Raw genomic sequence first — 13695 nt, forward strand, 5'->3', positions numbered from 1 at the left:
CTTGGGAGCACTGTATATAAGCCGGCCCCTAAGGCCTGTTCCTCACTCTGGAGTCACTGAGGTCACTGTTACTTTAACCTCCCTGTGTGCAGCCTCATCTGTGTTAGGAACACAATAGTATACTCCTCCATCGAGTGTCTCGAGTTTACTCCAAGTGTGTTGTTGTGAAGCAGAGAAGGGAGGAGGTGCACTACCTGTAGCTATTAACACGCCTGACCCCTGCACTTCTATCTTGTTCACTTACACTGGCTGCTGCTGCCTCATATTTCAAATTCTTATCCATGTATTCAAATCTCTGCATGACTTTACCTCCCAGCTCCACCTCTGTAACCTCCTCCACCCAGACAACTGCCTCCCCCAAACTCTCCAATCCTGACTTTACCCTGTGGCCCATCCTCCTCCACCCCACCATTAGTAACTGTGCCTTCAGCTGCCAAAGCTCCATGTCCTGGAACAGGAGTTTGAGGAGGTGGTTACAGAGATAGGGATCAGAGAGGCCAAGAGATATAAACACAAATAAGAACATTTAAGTTTAAATGAAGAGGGTTCTTACCAGAAGTACTTGTCAGGTGGAGGATTACACAGAACCTTGCAACAGAAAGTTACAGCTTGCCCCTCACGCCGGACTTTGCTTACCGGCTGTGTCCTGATGTACGGCTTTTCTGCATTGCATAAAGAACAGGATTTAGCAAAATCAAACAATGCCAGGAAGGTGTGTGTGTGTGTTCTTGGATTGATTGTATCCCAGGTAACCCTTGCACCCTGACCCCTGCACCCAGACTCCTGCACAACGACCTAAGCACAACAGCCCCTGACCCCTGCATCTTGAAGACTGTCCTGTATCCTACATGGTTACTGCTTGTAGTATCACAAGGTGTGCCACCAGAGGGCACCACAGTGGGAGACTTGTAGGTTACCTGTACAGGTGTGCCTGGCATAGTATAAAAGGCAGGCCACCAGGTGTGATTTTCACTCTGGAGTTATCAATAAAGGACTAAGGTCACTACAGTTCAAGTACAACACATTGATATGTCTTTAGATGCTCTGATAATGACTCCACGAGGCAAAGACCAGATTTAAGGCGAGTTGCTGTGATCTAGAATGCACTACCTGAAAGGACAGTGGGAGCAGATTGGACAGTAACTTTTAAAAGGGAATTGGATAAATACTTGAAAAGGAAAAATTTACAGGACTATGAGGAAAGAGCGGGGAGTGGGACTGATTGGATCGCTCTGTCACAGAGCCAGCACGGGGTCGATGGGTCGAATGGCCGGTTCTGTATCATTCTATTGTCCTGAAATTTACGGGGATGCATGGCGGGGGGGTGGGGTGGTGAGACACCTGGCAACCAAAGTTAATGGCAGGGCCTCATTAACATTTATATGTTCAGTTTCCCATCTGGCAGCCAGACAAATGGGGACCTCGCTGGAGGCCGAGAGGGAAATGTTGCGGTAGGAACCCTTGGGAACGGTCCCCAGCAATTGGAAGGTTGGCAAATTCCTGATCGGGAGAGGGAGTGAGGCTGTGACTGCGTGTGGGGGAGGTGATTGAGAGGGTGCGGGGGGGGGGGGGGGGGGGGAAAGAGGGGAGGGGAGAGAGGGGAGGGTGTAGAGGGAGCTGGTGATGGGGGCTGGAACCATTCCTGCCCCTCCTGGACCAAAAGCTGAAACACACTTAGCTGCTGGAACCGACAGCTTCAGCTCCTGTCCCCGCGGAACACTCGGACACTTCAATATCCACAGCTTTACTCCCATCCCTTCTGTATCTCATCTTTAGGTTATCAGTTTTACCACTATTTCTAACCAAACCCTTTCCCCTATTTATCAGTGTAAAATCCTTGCTACAGCGAGGACCTCGGTCCCAGCGGTACAGCTTGCTCTTGTCCCAGTATAGGTGTCCCATGAAATGGAACTCCTTCTCCGTCTTTTGGCCACAGTCACCTTCCTGATCACTTTGCCTCTGTGCCAATCAGCACGTAGCTCGGGTAATAATCCTGAGATTATTATCGTTGAGGTCCCACTTTTTAAGTTTAGCTCCTAACTCCTAATACTCCCTCAGCAGGACCTGCTCCCCTTTCCTCTCTGAGTGAACACAACTGGATCGTCCCCCCCTCCTTTTTCAAATTCCCTCCCAGCCGCATGGCGATATCCTTTATCCTGGCACCAAGTAGGTAACATACCCTTCGGGGCTGCAGACCATGCTAACTATCTCCCCAATAACCTACATTTTTATTCTCCTCCTGCCCTTGATCTGCCTCCTGCTCCACGGTGCCTCGGGCACCATTATGGTCACCCTTTCCGCAGTCTGTCTCCTGATCCCCATCATCCATTGGACCTGTTGGACAGGACCAGTGTCCTCTTCTTGGACCAGCCTTTCTCTCCCGACATAGTGCGAGTGCAAAAATGAGGGCTGTGTAAAACAGTGAATGGTGTGTGAGTGAGCTGCAGAAATTTGATAATCGTTACCGGATCTCTTGATTTTCACTTCAATGGTCGACATTTTGCTGTCGGTTACACTCAGTGTGACAATGGCTGCTCCATAATGAGCCTTTTTGATTTTTAAGGCTGTTTTGCCATCGGGGCAGAGGCCAGGGACCCTGAACTTTCCCTCCTGGTCACACACTGTCAGCACTGTGTCCGAGGCGCCCCACAGTTGCACAGTGGCCTTGGAGGCGGCAGCACCATCCTGCAGACGGACCGATCCATAAAGGACATGCTCCTCACACATACAGCGACTGCAGTCTGCATTCACCCGGCCCATAGCACAGCTCAGCTCGCAACCTGCAAACAGCGTCCACACAAACACTCGCATTAATGCCACTAGCTGATCACATACAAAAGGATCAGCATGCTCAAGAGCAAAGAAAATACAATATTTAATATTTTCTACAGACAGAAAAATAATGATTTCAACAAATTAAGATATCTGTTCATTTAGAATTATCGGCTCATTGGAAGAGTATAATTTGGGGAGTTACAGCACCCTGCCGGCTGGATCGGGAGAGTGTGGAGACACATTGAGTGCCCGCTGGGTACTGCCCAGCTGGTGAAGGAGGAGAGCTCTGGCAGGTAAGGACAGGAGCCAGGCTGGGCGATCAGTAACGGGACAGGAGCCAGGCTGGGCGATCAGCAACGGGACAAGAGCCAGGCTGGGCGATCAGTAACGGGATAGGAGCCAGGCTGGGCGATCAGTAACGGGACAAGAGCCAGGCTGGGCGATCAGTAACGGGACAGGAGCCAGGCTGGGCGATCAGTAACGGGACGGTCACTATACTGTCAGGACATTGACCAGTGCAGAAGAGAAATGTGAAATTGTGATATCACTTTGTGTTACTTCTAATTTTTCACTGATGAGTTCTCACATTTAATGGCCTAGAATTTCCTCAATATATGATGCACTTTTAAATGAACACAGTAACTATTTGCACTGTCTCCCTCCCGATGCATGCGCAGAAGTGAGTGTTAGGACAAATATCACTGACCCCCACCTTTTCTCTCTTTTCTCTCCTCACCACTTCTCACTCTCCCTGGAAGATGCATTCGGCTGCTCAGTGGGGCAACGTAGTGTTGGACGCATGTGCAGAAATAGGTTAGTGTGAATTGCGCTGGGGGGGGAGGGGAGGAGCGAAAGATAGAAAGAGAGCTTGGGGGGGGGGGGTGGGAGAAAGGAGGAAGTAATTCTCATCCAGTTTGCCTTCTACCCTCCTTTCCTGTAGATCCACCACCACAAGGAGCAGCACAGCAGGAGGAAGATAATGGTGATGAGGACGAGGAGTATATAGAATTGGGCACCTTCACCATCCTGCCCGCCGTCCTCTGGCCAACTCACCACATACGTCTCTTGCTTCCTCACTCGTTGGCACCACCTGCAGGTGATTTGATATAGTGCAGAGGCAGCACAGTGAGATCCCAGGGTGTGAGGGAACTGGAGGAGTGGGGAGTGCATGAGGAGACGGCTCTGGATTCAGAGTCACGAGATCCACAACACACTGGTACTCTCATCTGATGAGCAGGAGGTTCGAGAGCAGAGCTTTGTGCAGGTTCTGGGGACAATCTCCAAGGATGTGTGGAAATTGACAGATGTGACTTTGGAGTCTCCAGCTCTCCTTCACAGCAACATCTGAGTTTCTCTGGCTTGTGGGAACTAGTGCAGAGAGTGACAGCTTCACTGGGATCTGCAGCAGCCAGGGCCCATTGGAATGGATGGGATCATTACAAATGGGTATGATTTGGTGGCCATTACAGAAACGTGGTTGCATAGAAACATAGACAGAGAAACATAGAAAATAGGTGCAGGAGTAGGCCATTCGGCCCTTCTAGCCTGCACCACCATTCAATGAGTTCATGGCTGAACATGCAACTTCAGTACCCCATTCCTGCTTTCTCGCCATACCCCTTGATCCCCCTAGTAGTAAGGACTTCATCTAACTGCAGGGTGGCCAAGACTGGGAATTAAACATACAGGGGTATCTGACGATTCGGAAAGATAGACAAGAGGGGAAAGGAGGTGGGGTAGCTCTGTTAATAAAGGATGATATCAGGGCAGTTGTGAGAGACGATATTGGCTCTAATGAACAAAATGTTGAATCATTGTGGGAGGAGATTAGAGATAGTAACGGGAAAAAGTCACTGGTGGGCGTAGTTTATAGGCCCCCCTCATAATAACTTCACGGTGGGGCGGGCAATAATCAAGGAAATAATGGAGGCATGTGAAAAAGGAATGGCAGTAATCATGGAGGATTTTAACCTACATATCGATTGGTCAAATCAAATTGCACGGGGTAGCCTGGAGGAGGAATTCATAGAATGCATACGGGATTGTTTCTTAGAACAGTATGTTACAGAACCTACAAGGGAGCAAGCTATCTTAGATCTAGTCCTGTGTAATGAGACAGGAATAATAAACGATCTCCTAGTAAAAGATCCTCTCGGAATGAGTGATCACAGTATGGTTGAATTTGTAATACAGATTGAGGGTGAGGAAGTAGTGTCTCAAACGAGTGTACTATGCTTAAACAAAGGGGACTAGAGGGATGAGGGCAGAGTTGGCTAAAGTAGACTGGAAACACAGACTAAACGGTGGCACAATTGAGGAACAGTGGAGGACTTTTAAAGGAGCTCTTTCATAGTGCGCAACAAAAATATATTCCAATGAAAAAGAAGGGCGGTAAGAGAAGGGATAACCAGCCGTGGATAACCAGGGAAATTAAGGAGAGTATCAAATTAAAAACCAATGCGTATAAGGTGGCCAAGGTTAGTGGGAAAATAGAAGATTGGGAAAATTTTAAACGACAGCAAAGAATGACTAAGAAAGCAATAAAGAAAGGAAAGATAGATTACGAAGGTAAACTTGCACAAAACATAAAAACGGATAGTAAAAGCTTTTACAGATATATAAAACGGAAAAGAGTGACTAAAGTAAATGTTGGTCCCTTAGAAGATGAGAAGGGGGATTTAATAATGGGAAATGTGGAAATGGCTGAGACCGTGAACAATTATTTTGCTTCGGTATTCACAGTGGAAGACACAGAAATCATGCCAGAAATTGCTGGTCACAGGAATGTGGGAAGGGAGGACCTTGAGACAATCACTATCACTAGTGGGGTAGTACTGGACAGGCTAATGGGACTCAAGGTAAACAAGTCCCCTGGTCCTGATGAAATGCATCCCAGGGTATTAAAAGAGATGGCGGAAGTTATACCAGATGCATTCGTTATAATCTACCAAAATTCTCTGGACTCTGGGGAGGTACCAGCGGACTGGAAAGCAGCTAATGTAACGCCTCTGTTTAAAAAAGGGGGCAGACAAAAGGTAGGTAACTATAGGCCGGTTAGTTTAACATCTGTAGTGGGGAAAATGCTTGAAGCTATCATGAAGGAAGAAATAGCGGGACATCTAGATAGGAATAGTGCAATCAAGCAAACGCAGCATGGATTCATGAAGGGGAAATCATGTTTAACTAATTTTCTGGAATTCTTTGAGGATATAACGAGCATGGTGGATAGAGGTGTACCGATGGATGTGGTGTATTTAGATTTCCAAAAGGCATTCAATAAGGTGCCACACAAAAGGTTACTGCAGAAGATAAAGGTACGCGGGGTCAGTGGAAATGTATTAGCATGGATAGAGAATTGGCTGGCTAACAGAAAGCAGAGAGTCGGGATAAATGGGTCCTTTTCGGGTTGGAAATCGATGGTTAGTGGTGTGCCACAGGGATCAGTGCTGGGACCACAACTGTTTACAATATACATAGATGACCTGGAAGAGGGGACAGAGTGTAGTGTAACAAAATTTGCAGATGACACAAAGATTAGTGGGAAAGCGGGTTGTGTAGAGGACACAGAGAGGCTGCAAAGAGATTTAGATAGGTTAAGTGAATGGGCTAAGGTTTGGCAGATGGAATACAATGTCGGAAAGTGTGAAGTCATCCACCTTGGGAAAAAAAACAAAAAAAGGGAATACTATTTGAATGCGGAGAAATTACAACATGCTGCGGTGCAGAGGGTCCTTGTGCATGAACCCCAAAAAGTTAGTTTGCAGGTAATCAGGAAGGCGAATGGAATGTTGGCCTTCATTGCGAGAGGGATGGAGTACAAAAGCAGGGAGGTCCTTCTGCAACTGTATAGGGTATTGGTGAGGCTGCACCTGGAGTACTGCATGCAGTTTTGGTCGCCTTACTTAAGGATATACTGGCTTTGGAGGGGGTACAGAGACGATTCACTAGGTTGGTTCCGGAGATGAGGGGGTTACCTTATGATGATAGATTGAGTAGACTGGGTCTTTACTCGTTGGAGTTCAGAAGGATGAGGGGTGATCTTATAGAAACATTTAAAATAATGAAAAGGGATAGACAAGATAGAGGCAGAGAGATTGTTTCCACTGGTCGGGGAGACTAGAACTAGGGGGCACAGCCTCAAAATACGGGGGAGCCAATTTGGAACCGAGTTGAGAAGGAATATCTTCTCCCAGAGGGTTGTGAATCTGTGGAATTCTCTGCCCAAGGAAGCAGTTGAGGCTAGCTCATTGAATGTATTCAAGTCACAGATCGATAGATTTTTAACCAATAAGGGAATGAAGGGTTATGGGGAGCGGGCGGGTAAGTGGAGCTGAGTCCACGGCCAGATCAGCCATGATCTTGTTGAATGCGGAGCAGGCTCGAGGGGCTAGATGGCCTACTCCTGTTCCTAATTCTTATGTTCTTATGTTCTTATGACCCCCACCACCATCTCTCGGGCCAAGACCACCCAGCTCAAAGCACCATGCCAGTAGAACATGGGAGATGACGAGGAACAGGCTCCAGAGATGCAGTGAGCAGCCCCGAGACCAGAACCACTTCAGGCTCAGGAACTTTCAGGACCCCAGGTGCACCTTCTGTGATCAATGTCCTCCAGACCACACCACCCCCCCCCCCCCCCACCCCAGTGCAATGACCCCCCTCCATGCGATGACCCTATCCCGATGACCCCACCCCCCGAGAGAGGACCTTCCTGATGACCCCACCCCCCCGTGCGATGACCTCCCTGATGACCCCACCCCTGTGAGATGACCCTACCCCGTGCGACGGGTACGTTAGACGGAGGAGCACTATCTGAAGGAAGAGCGGATCGAGGAGGAAGTGATTCGTTCAGCAGCTCAAAAAGTCTGCTACGTTCCTTTTAGTGATTTCTGCAGCTTGAAATGCTTCAGGAGTCTCACTTAGCATTTTGTTTCTGCCACAACCTGCACTTAATTGTGACCTGGCTCTCAGGGGGTCATCGCATGGGGAGGGGTAATCGCGCTGGGGAGGGGGGTGGAGGCGGGGTCATCGCACGGGGAGGAGGGGGAGGGGGGTCAGTGATCACAGAAGCTGCTCACGGCCCCCCCCCCCCCCCGAGGGTTACTGTGCAAAACAAGGAAACAGCCATGTGCAATGGGCCCTCAGCCTGAAAATTACACAACAACAACTTATATTTATATAGCACTTTTAACAGTGAAATGTCCCACAATACTTCACAGGAGTATTATGCAACAAAATGTTTGATACTGAGCCACACAAGTAAAAATTAGGGCAGGTGACCAAAAGCTTGGTCAAAGAGGTAAGTTTTAAGGAACATCTTGAAGGAGGAAAGAGAGGTAGAGAGGGGGAACGGTTTAGGGAGGGAGTTCCAGAGCTTAGGACCTAGGTAACAGAAGGCATGGCCACCAATCGTTGAGCGATTATAATCAGGGATGCTCAAGGGCAGAATTAGAGGAGCGCAGACATCTCGGGGGGGTTGTAGGGCTGGAGGAGATTACAGAGATAGGGAGGGCGAGGCCATAGAGGGATTTGAAAACGAGGATGAGAATTTTGAAATCGAGGCGTTCCTTAACCAGGAGCCAATGTAGGTCAGCGAGTACAGGGGTGATGGGTGAGTGGGACTTGGTGCGAGTTAGGACACGGGGCAGCCGAGTTTTGGATCACCTCTAGTTTACGTAGGGTAGGATGTGGGAGGCCAGCCAGGAGTGTGTTGAAATAGTCAACTCTAGAGATAACAAAGGCATGGATGAGGGCTTCAGCAGCGGATGAGCTGAGGCAAGGAAGGGGACGGGCGATGTTAGAGGTGGAAATAGGCAGGTTTAGTTAAGCTGGGGATATGTGGCCAAGGTTGCAAACAGTGTGGTTCAGCTTCAGACAGAAGTTGCTGTGGAACGGAGTTTGTGGCGGGGACCGAAAACAATGGCTTCGGTCCTCCCTGTATTTAATTGGAACTCAGCAAGGAATCGGTGCGCAGATTGCCAGAAGGCTCAAAAAGCAGGAGTATACTTGGAAGTATTTAAAAAGGTGCACAAGCAGCAAAAATGGCTTCCACCCAAATTTCCTTACTAAAATAATTTGCAGGTAAACATACCAATAAGGCAAGAAAATTCACCCCAACATATTTTAAAACTAATAAATATGGGCAAAGACAGATTTGATGGGGCAGAAAGTCAGCCTGAACTGATGCCCAAAATGGGCATTATTTCCTGGGCCGTCAGTTACACTTCCCGCTTGATGGAATTGACCATCAGGCGGGGCATGTCACGGGCGACCGACACAATGCTGCACATTTTGTACACCGTCCAAGACAAGACACATTTCCAGCCCGCTACATTTTGAAACAAAATAATGTTTTGTCTGTTTCCCTGAGTTCTTGAGAATTAAAAGATGGGAGGGATCGTGAAAATTCAAACTGATTTTAAACAAAGTTCAGGAGCACCATGAAAAGAATTTAGGATAAACTACAGATTGACTTTGCAAACAAAATAGTCTGACTGGCATTTCATCTCAAAATGATATTACAACCTACAATTTGGGAATAAGATTTATTTTTCGTGTCTGCATTAAAGAATGAGTGAATCAGATATTACCAGCTGGCTGCTCAGCCCTGCTACTTTTCACTGGAACATCGAGTGATCTGGAAGCGGTTGAAGGAGTCGCTGTGAGCAGAATACAAATAGGAAAATATCAGTCAATAAAAATATTAAACATGAGCAGGAGTCAGTGGCCAGAAAAGCAAACTCGTGTAGTGTTAGTGATGGGCGGCGGTTGGACTGACCGACGATGGACATTGGCTGGGGGAAGCAGTGGTGAGACAATGGGGCACAAGTGTTTTGACTTTTCTAAGCCACATTTGCTGGCTGCCTTGTTGCTTCATACTGTGATGTTCCTGTGAAAGTGCGCAGTAACTGCCCGATACATGGACCCGGGGAAACTTCTGCCACCAATCACTGTGTTGAATTAATTTGTTTGCTCATTTCTAAAAACACTTATACTTTTCACCCAAATTATTCAATGCCAGTGTGAAGAATTCCTGCCTTGTGTGCCCAGACAGTCACAGCACTGGACAATGCCATATCACGGTGCTCGAGGATAAATATTCAAACACAGCCGTGGACTATTTTACACCATGCAGCAATAAATTCCATTCCAGCCAGAAATGTGCACAAACATAAGATTTTCATTCTCTGTATTCTCTATCCTCAGTTCCTGAAGATAGACCCAATAAAATGTCCCAAAGTTAGGAAGGTTCTGTGGTGTGAATTCTTGTTACTGGAAACCTAGAACGCACTCTGTTACTCCAATTAATGTCAGAAAGATAAAGCTTTCATCTCCATGGAGTAGAACCCAGGGTTACAGAGCTGAACACAATGGTATTAACAGTTTTTATGAATGAATCTGCGCTTGTCTTTCCCTTCAACATGACTCCAATCGGAAACTCTCTCGCCTTCGAGTCAGAAGGTTGTGGGTTCAAGTCCCGCTCCAGAGACTGGTTAGGGTACTCATTATCACACAGCTGTTTGTGGGAGCTTGCTGTGTGCAAATCTGTGCGTGGAGGCAGAAGACGTGGGTATGATAATGAATACTTTGCATCCGATTTCACAAAAGAGCGGGGTGATACAGACTTTGCAATGAGGGAGGAGGAGTGTGAAATATTAGACGAGATAAACATAGAGAGAGAGGAAGTATTAAGGGGCTTAGCAGCTTTGAAAGTGGATAAATCCCCAGGCCCAGATGAAATGTATCCCAGGCTATTAAGAGAAGCAAAAGAGGAAATAGCAGAGGCTCTGATCATCATTTTCCAATCCTTTCTAGTTACAGGTATGGTGTTCGTGGACTGGAGGACGCTAATGTTGAACTGTTGTTTAAAAAGGGAGAAAGGGATAGACCGAGTAATTACAGGCCAGTCAGCTTAATCTCAGTGGTGGTAAAATTAGTGGAAAAAAATCCTGAGTGACAGGATAAATCTTCATTTGGAAAGACATGAATTAATCAAGGACAGTCAGCATGGATTGGTTAAGGGAAGGTCGTGTCTGACTAACTTGATTGAATTTTGCGAGGCAGTAACCAGAAGGGACGATGAGGGCAGTGTGTACGATGTATATATGGATTTTAGAAAAGCTTTTGATAAGATCCCATATGACAGACTGGTCACGAAAGTAATAGCCCATGGGATCCAGGGCAAAGTGGTAAGTTGGATCCAAAATTGGTTCAGAGGCAGGAAGCAAAGGGTAATGGTTGATGGGTGTTTTTGTGACTGGAAGGCTATTTCCAGTGGAATTCCACAGGGCTCAGTGCTGGGTCCCTTGCTTTTTGCAGTATCAATCAATAACATAGAGCTGAATGTTGGGGATATGGTTAAGAAGTTTGCATATGACACTAAAATAGGCTGTGTGGTTGATAAAGAAGAAGAAAGCTGCGGACTGCAGGAAGATATCAATGAACTGGTCAGGTGGGCAGAACAGTGGCAAATGGAATTCAGTCCGGATAAGTGTGAGATAATGCATTTGGGGAGGGCTAACAAGGCAAGGGAATATACATTAAATGGTAGGACACTGAGAAGTGTAGAGAAACAAAGGGACCTCGGAGTGCATGTCCACAGATCCCTGAAGGTAGCAGGCCAGGTAGATAAGGTGGTTAAGAAGGCATATGGAATACTTGCCTTTATTAGTCGAAGCATGGAATACAAGAGCAGGGGGGGTTATGCTTGAACTGTATAAAACACTGGTTAGGCCACAGCTGGAGTACTGCGTGCAGTTCTGGTCACCACACTACAGGAAAGATGTGATTGCACTAGAAAGGGTGCAGAGGAGATTTACGAGGATGTTGCCTGGACTGGAGAATCTTGGTTATGATGAAAGATTGGAAATGCTGGGTCTGTTTTCTTTGGAACAGAGGAGACGGAGGGGAGACCTGATTGAGGTGTATAAAATTATGAGGGGCTTGGATAGAGTTGATAGGAAGGACCTGTTTCCCTTGGCAGAGGGGTCAACAACCAGAGGGCATAGATTTAAAGTAAGTGGGGGAAGGTATAGAGGAGATATGGGTCTTTACCCAGAGGGTGGTGGGGGTCTGGAACTCACTACCTGAAAGGGTGGTAGAGGCAGAAACCCTCACCACAATTAAAAAGTACTTGGATGTGCACTTGAAATGCCGTAACCTACAGGGCTACGGACAGAGAGCTGGATAGAGGGATTAGGCTGGGTGGCACTTTGTCGGCCGGTGCGGACATGATGGGCCGAATGGCCTCCTTCCGTGCTGTAAATTTCTATGATTCTATAATTGGCTGTCACGTTTCCTACATTGCAAGTGACTACTCTTCAAAAAGTATTTTATTGGCTATAAAACGCATTGGGACGTCCGGAGGTCATAAAAAGGTGCTATATAAATGCAAGTCTTTGTCCTTTTGAAGTGTGTTGAGAAGCAGATGCTCCAGAGACTAGGTTTGTGTGTGTAATAGGATACAAAGTTCAAGCAAAACTCATCTGTGATAAAATACGGTACACCACATCTTTAGCATTAGTCATATTCACTGTGGGAGGTCTGCCCACCTTCATTACAGTAGAATTAAAATGTGATTACTTCTTTGCTGGAGCATGACATTGTTGTTGCATACAATTCATAGCAATAGTCACATTGGTGAGGAAAGGGAGATTGGTAAATCTGATTAGTGTCTCCAGCATTGTAGAGACGAGGTGACAAGCAGAATAATTAGAATCCGATTGGCTTAATTTGTCTCCAGTGATTTAGGATAGTTTCAGAAACCTTCTATTTCATTCCTGAAGCAGATGCTGAGAATGACGTGAGTATCACGTGTAGCGAGTTGGTCGTACCACAGGGAAAGGGTCCACAGCCAGATAGGGAATGGAAGACCAACAGGAAGAGCAGTGCAAGGAAGGTAGTGCAGGAGTCCCCTGTGGTCATCCCCCTGCAAAACAGATACACTGCTTTGGGTACTGTTGAGGGGGATGACTCATCAGGGGAGGGCAGCAGCAGCCAAGTTCATGGCACCGTGGCTGGCTCTGCTGCACAGGAGGGCAGGAAAAAGAGTGGGAGAGCAATAGTGATTGGGGATTCAATGGTGAGGGGAATAGATAGGCGTTTCTGCGGCCGCAACCGAGACTCCAGGATGGTATGTTGCCTCCCTGGTGCAAGGGTTAAGGATGTCTCAGAGCGGGTGCAGGACATTCTAAAAAGGGAGGGAGAACAGCCAGTTGTCGTGGTGCACATTGGTACCAACGACATAGGTAAAAAGAGGGATGAGGTCCTACGAAACGAATTTAAGGAGCTAGGAGCTAAATTAAAAAGTAGGACCTCAAAAGTAGTAATCTCGGGATTGCTACCAGTGCCACGTGATAGTCAGAGTAGGAATCGCAGGATAGCGCAGATGAATACGTGGCTTGAGCAGTGGTGCAACAGGGAGGGATTCAAATTCCTGGGGCATTGGAACCGGTTCTGGGGGAGGTGGGACCAGTACAAACCGGACGGTCTGCACCTGGGCAGGACCGGAACCAATGTCCTAGGGGGAGTGTTTGCTAGCGTTGTTGGGGAGGATTTAAACTGATATGGCAGGGGGATGGGAACCAATGCAGGGAGACAGAGGGAAACAAAAAGGAGGCAAAAGCAAAAGACAGAAAGGAGATGAGGAAAAGTGGAGGGCAGAGAAACCCAAGGCAAAGAACAAAAAGGGCCACTGTACAGCAAAATTCTAAAAGGACAAAGGGTGTTAAAAGAACAAGCCTGAAGGCTTTGTGTCTTAATGCAAGGAGTATCCGCAATAAAGTGGATGAATTAACTGTGCAAATAGATGTTAACAAATACGATGTGATTGGGATTACGGAGACGTGGCTCCAGGATGATCAGGGCTGGGAACTTAACATCCAGGGATATTCAACATTCAGGAAAGATAGAATAAAAGGA

The 13695-nt window shown here is 47.1% G+C and overlaps 1 protein-coding gene across 2 annotated transcripts in view; it reads right to left on the reverse strand.

Annotated features, from left to right (window-relative positions):
• Positions 1–13695, reverse strand: part of LOC139227701 (cartilage intermediate layer protein 1-like) — a 59059-nt gene that overhangs the window by 14678 nt on the left and 30686 nt on the right. For both annotated transcript variants that reach the window (XM_070858665.1, XM_070858664.1), the window contains exons 5-7: positions 9366–9434; positions 2466–2780; positions 554–662 (exon numbers count right to left, since the gene is read on the reverse strand). In XM_070858665.1, coding sequence (XP_070714766.1) covers positions 554–662; positions 2466–2780; positions 9366–9434 — 493 coding nt within the window. The remainder of the gene's footprint in view (positions 1–553; positions 663–2465; positions 2781–9365; positions 9435–13695) is intronic.

Source organism: Pristiophorus japonicus, chromosome 17, assembly GCF_044704955.1.
Source record: "Pristiophorus japonicus isolate sPriJap1 chromosome 17, sPriJap1.hap1, whole genome shotgun sequence".
NCBI lineage: Eukaryota > Metazoa > Chordata > Chondrichthyes > Pristiophoridae > Pristiophorus > Pristiophorus japonicus.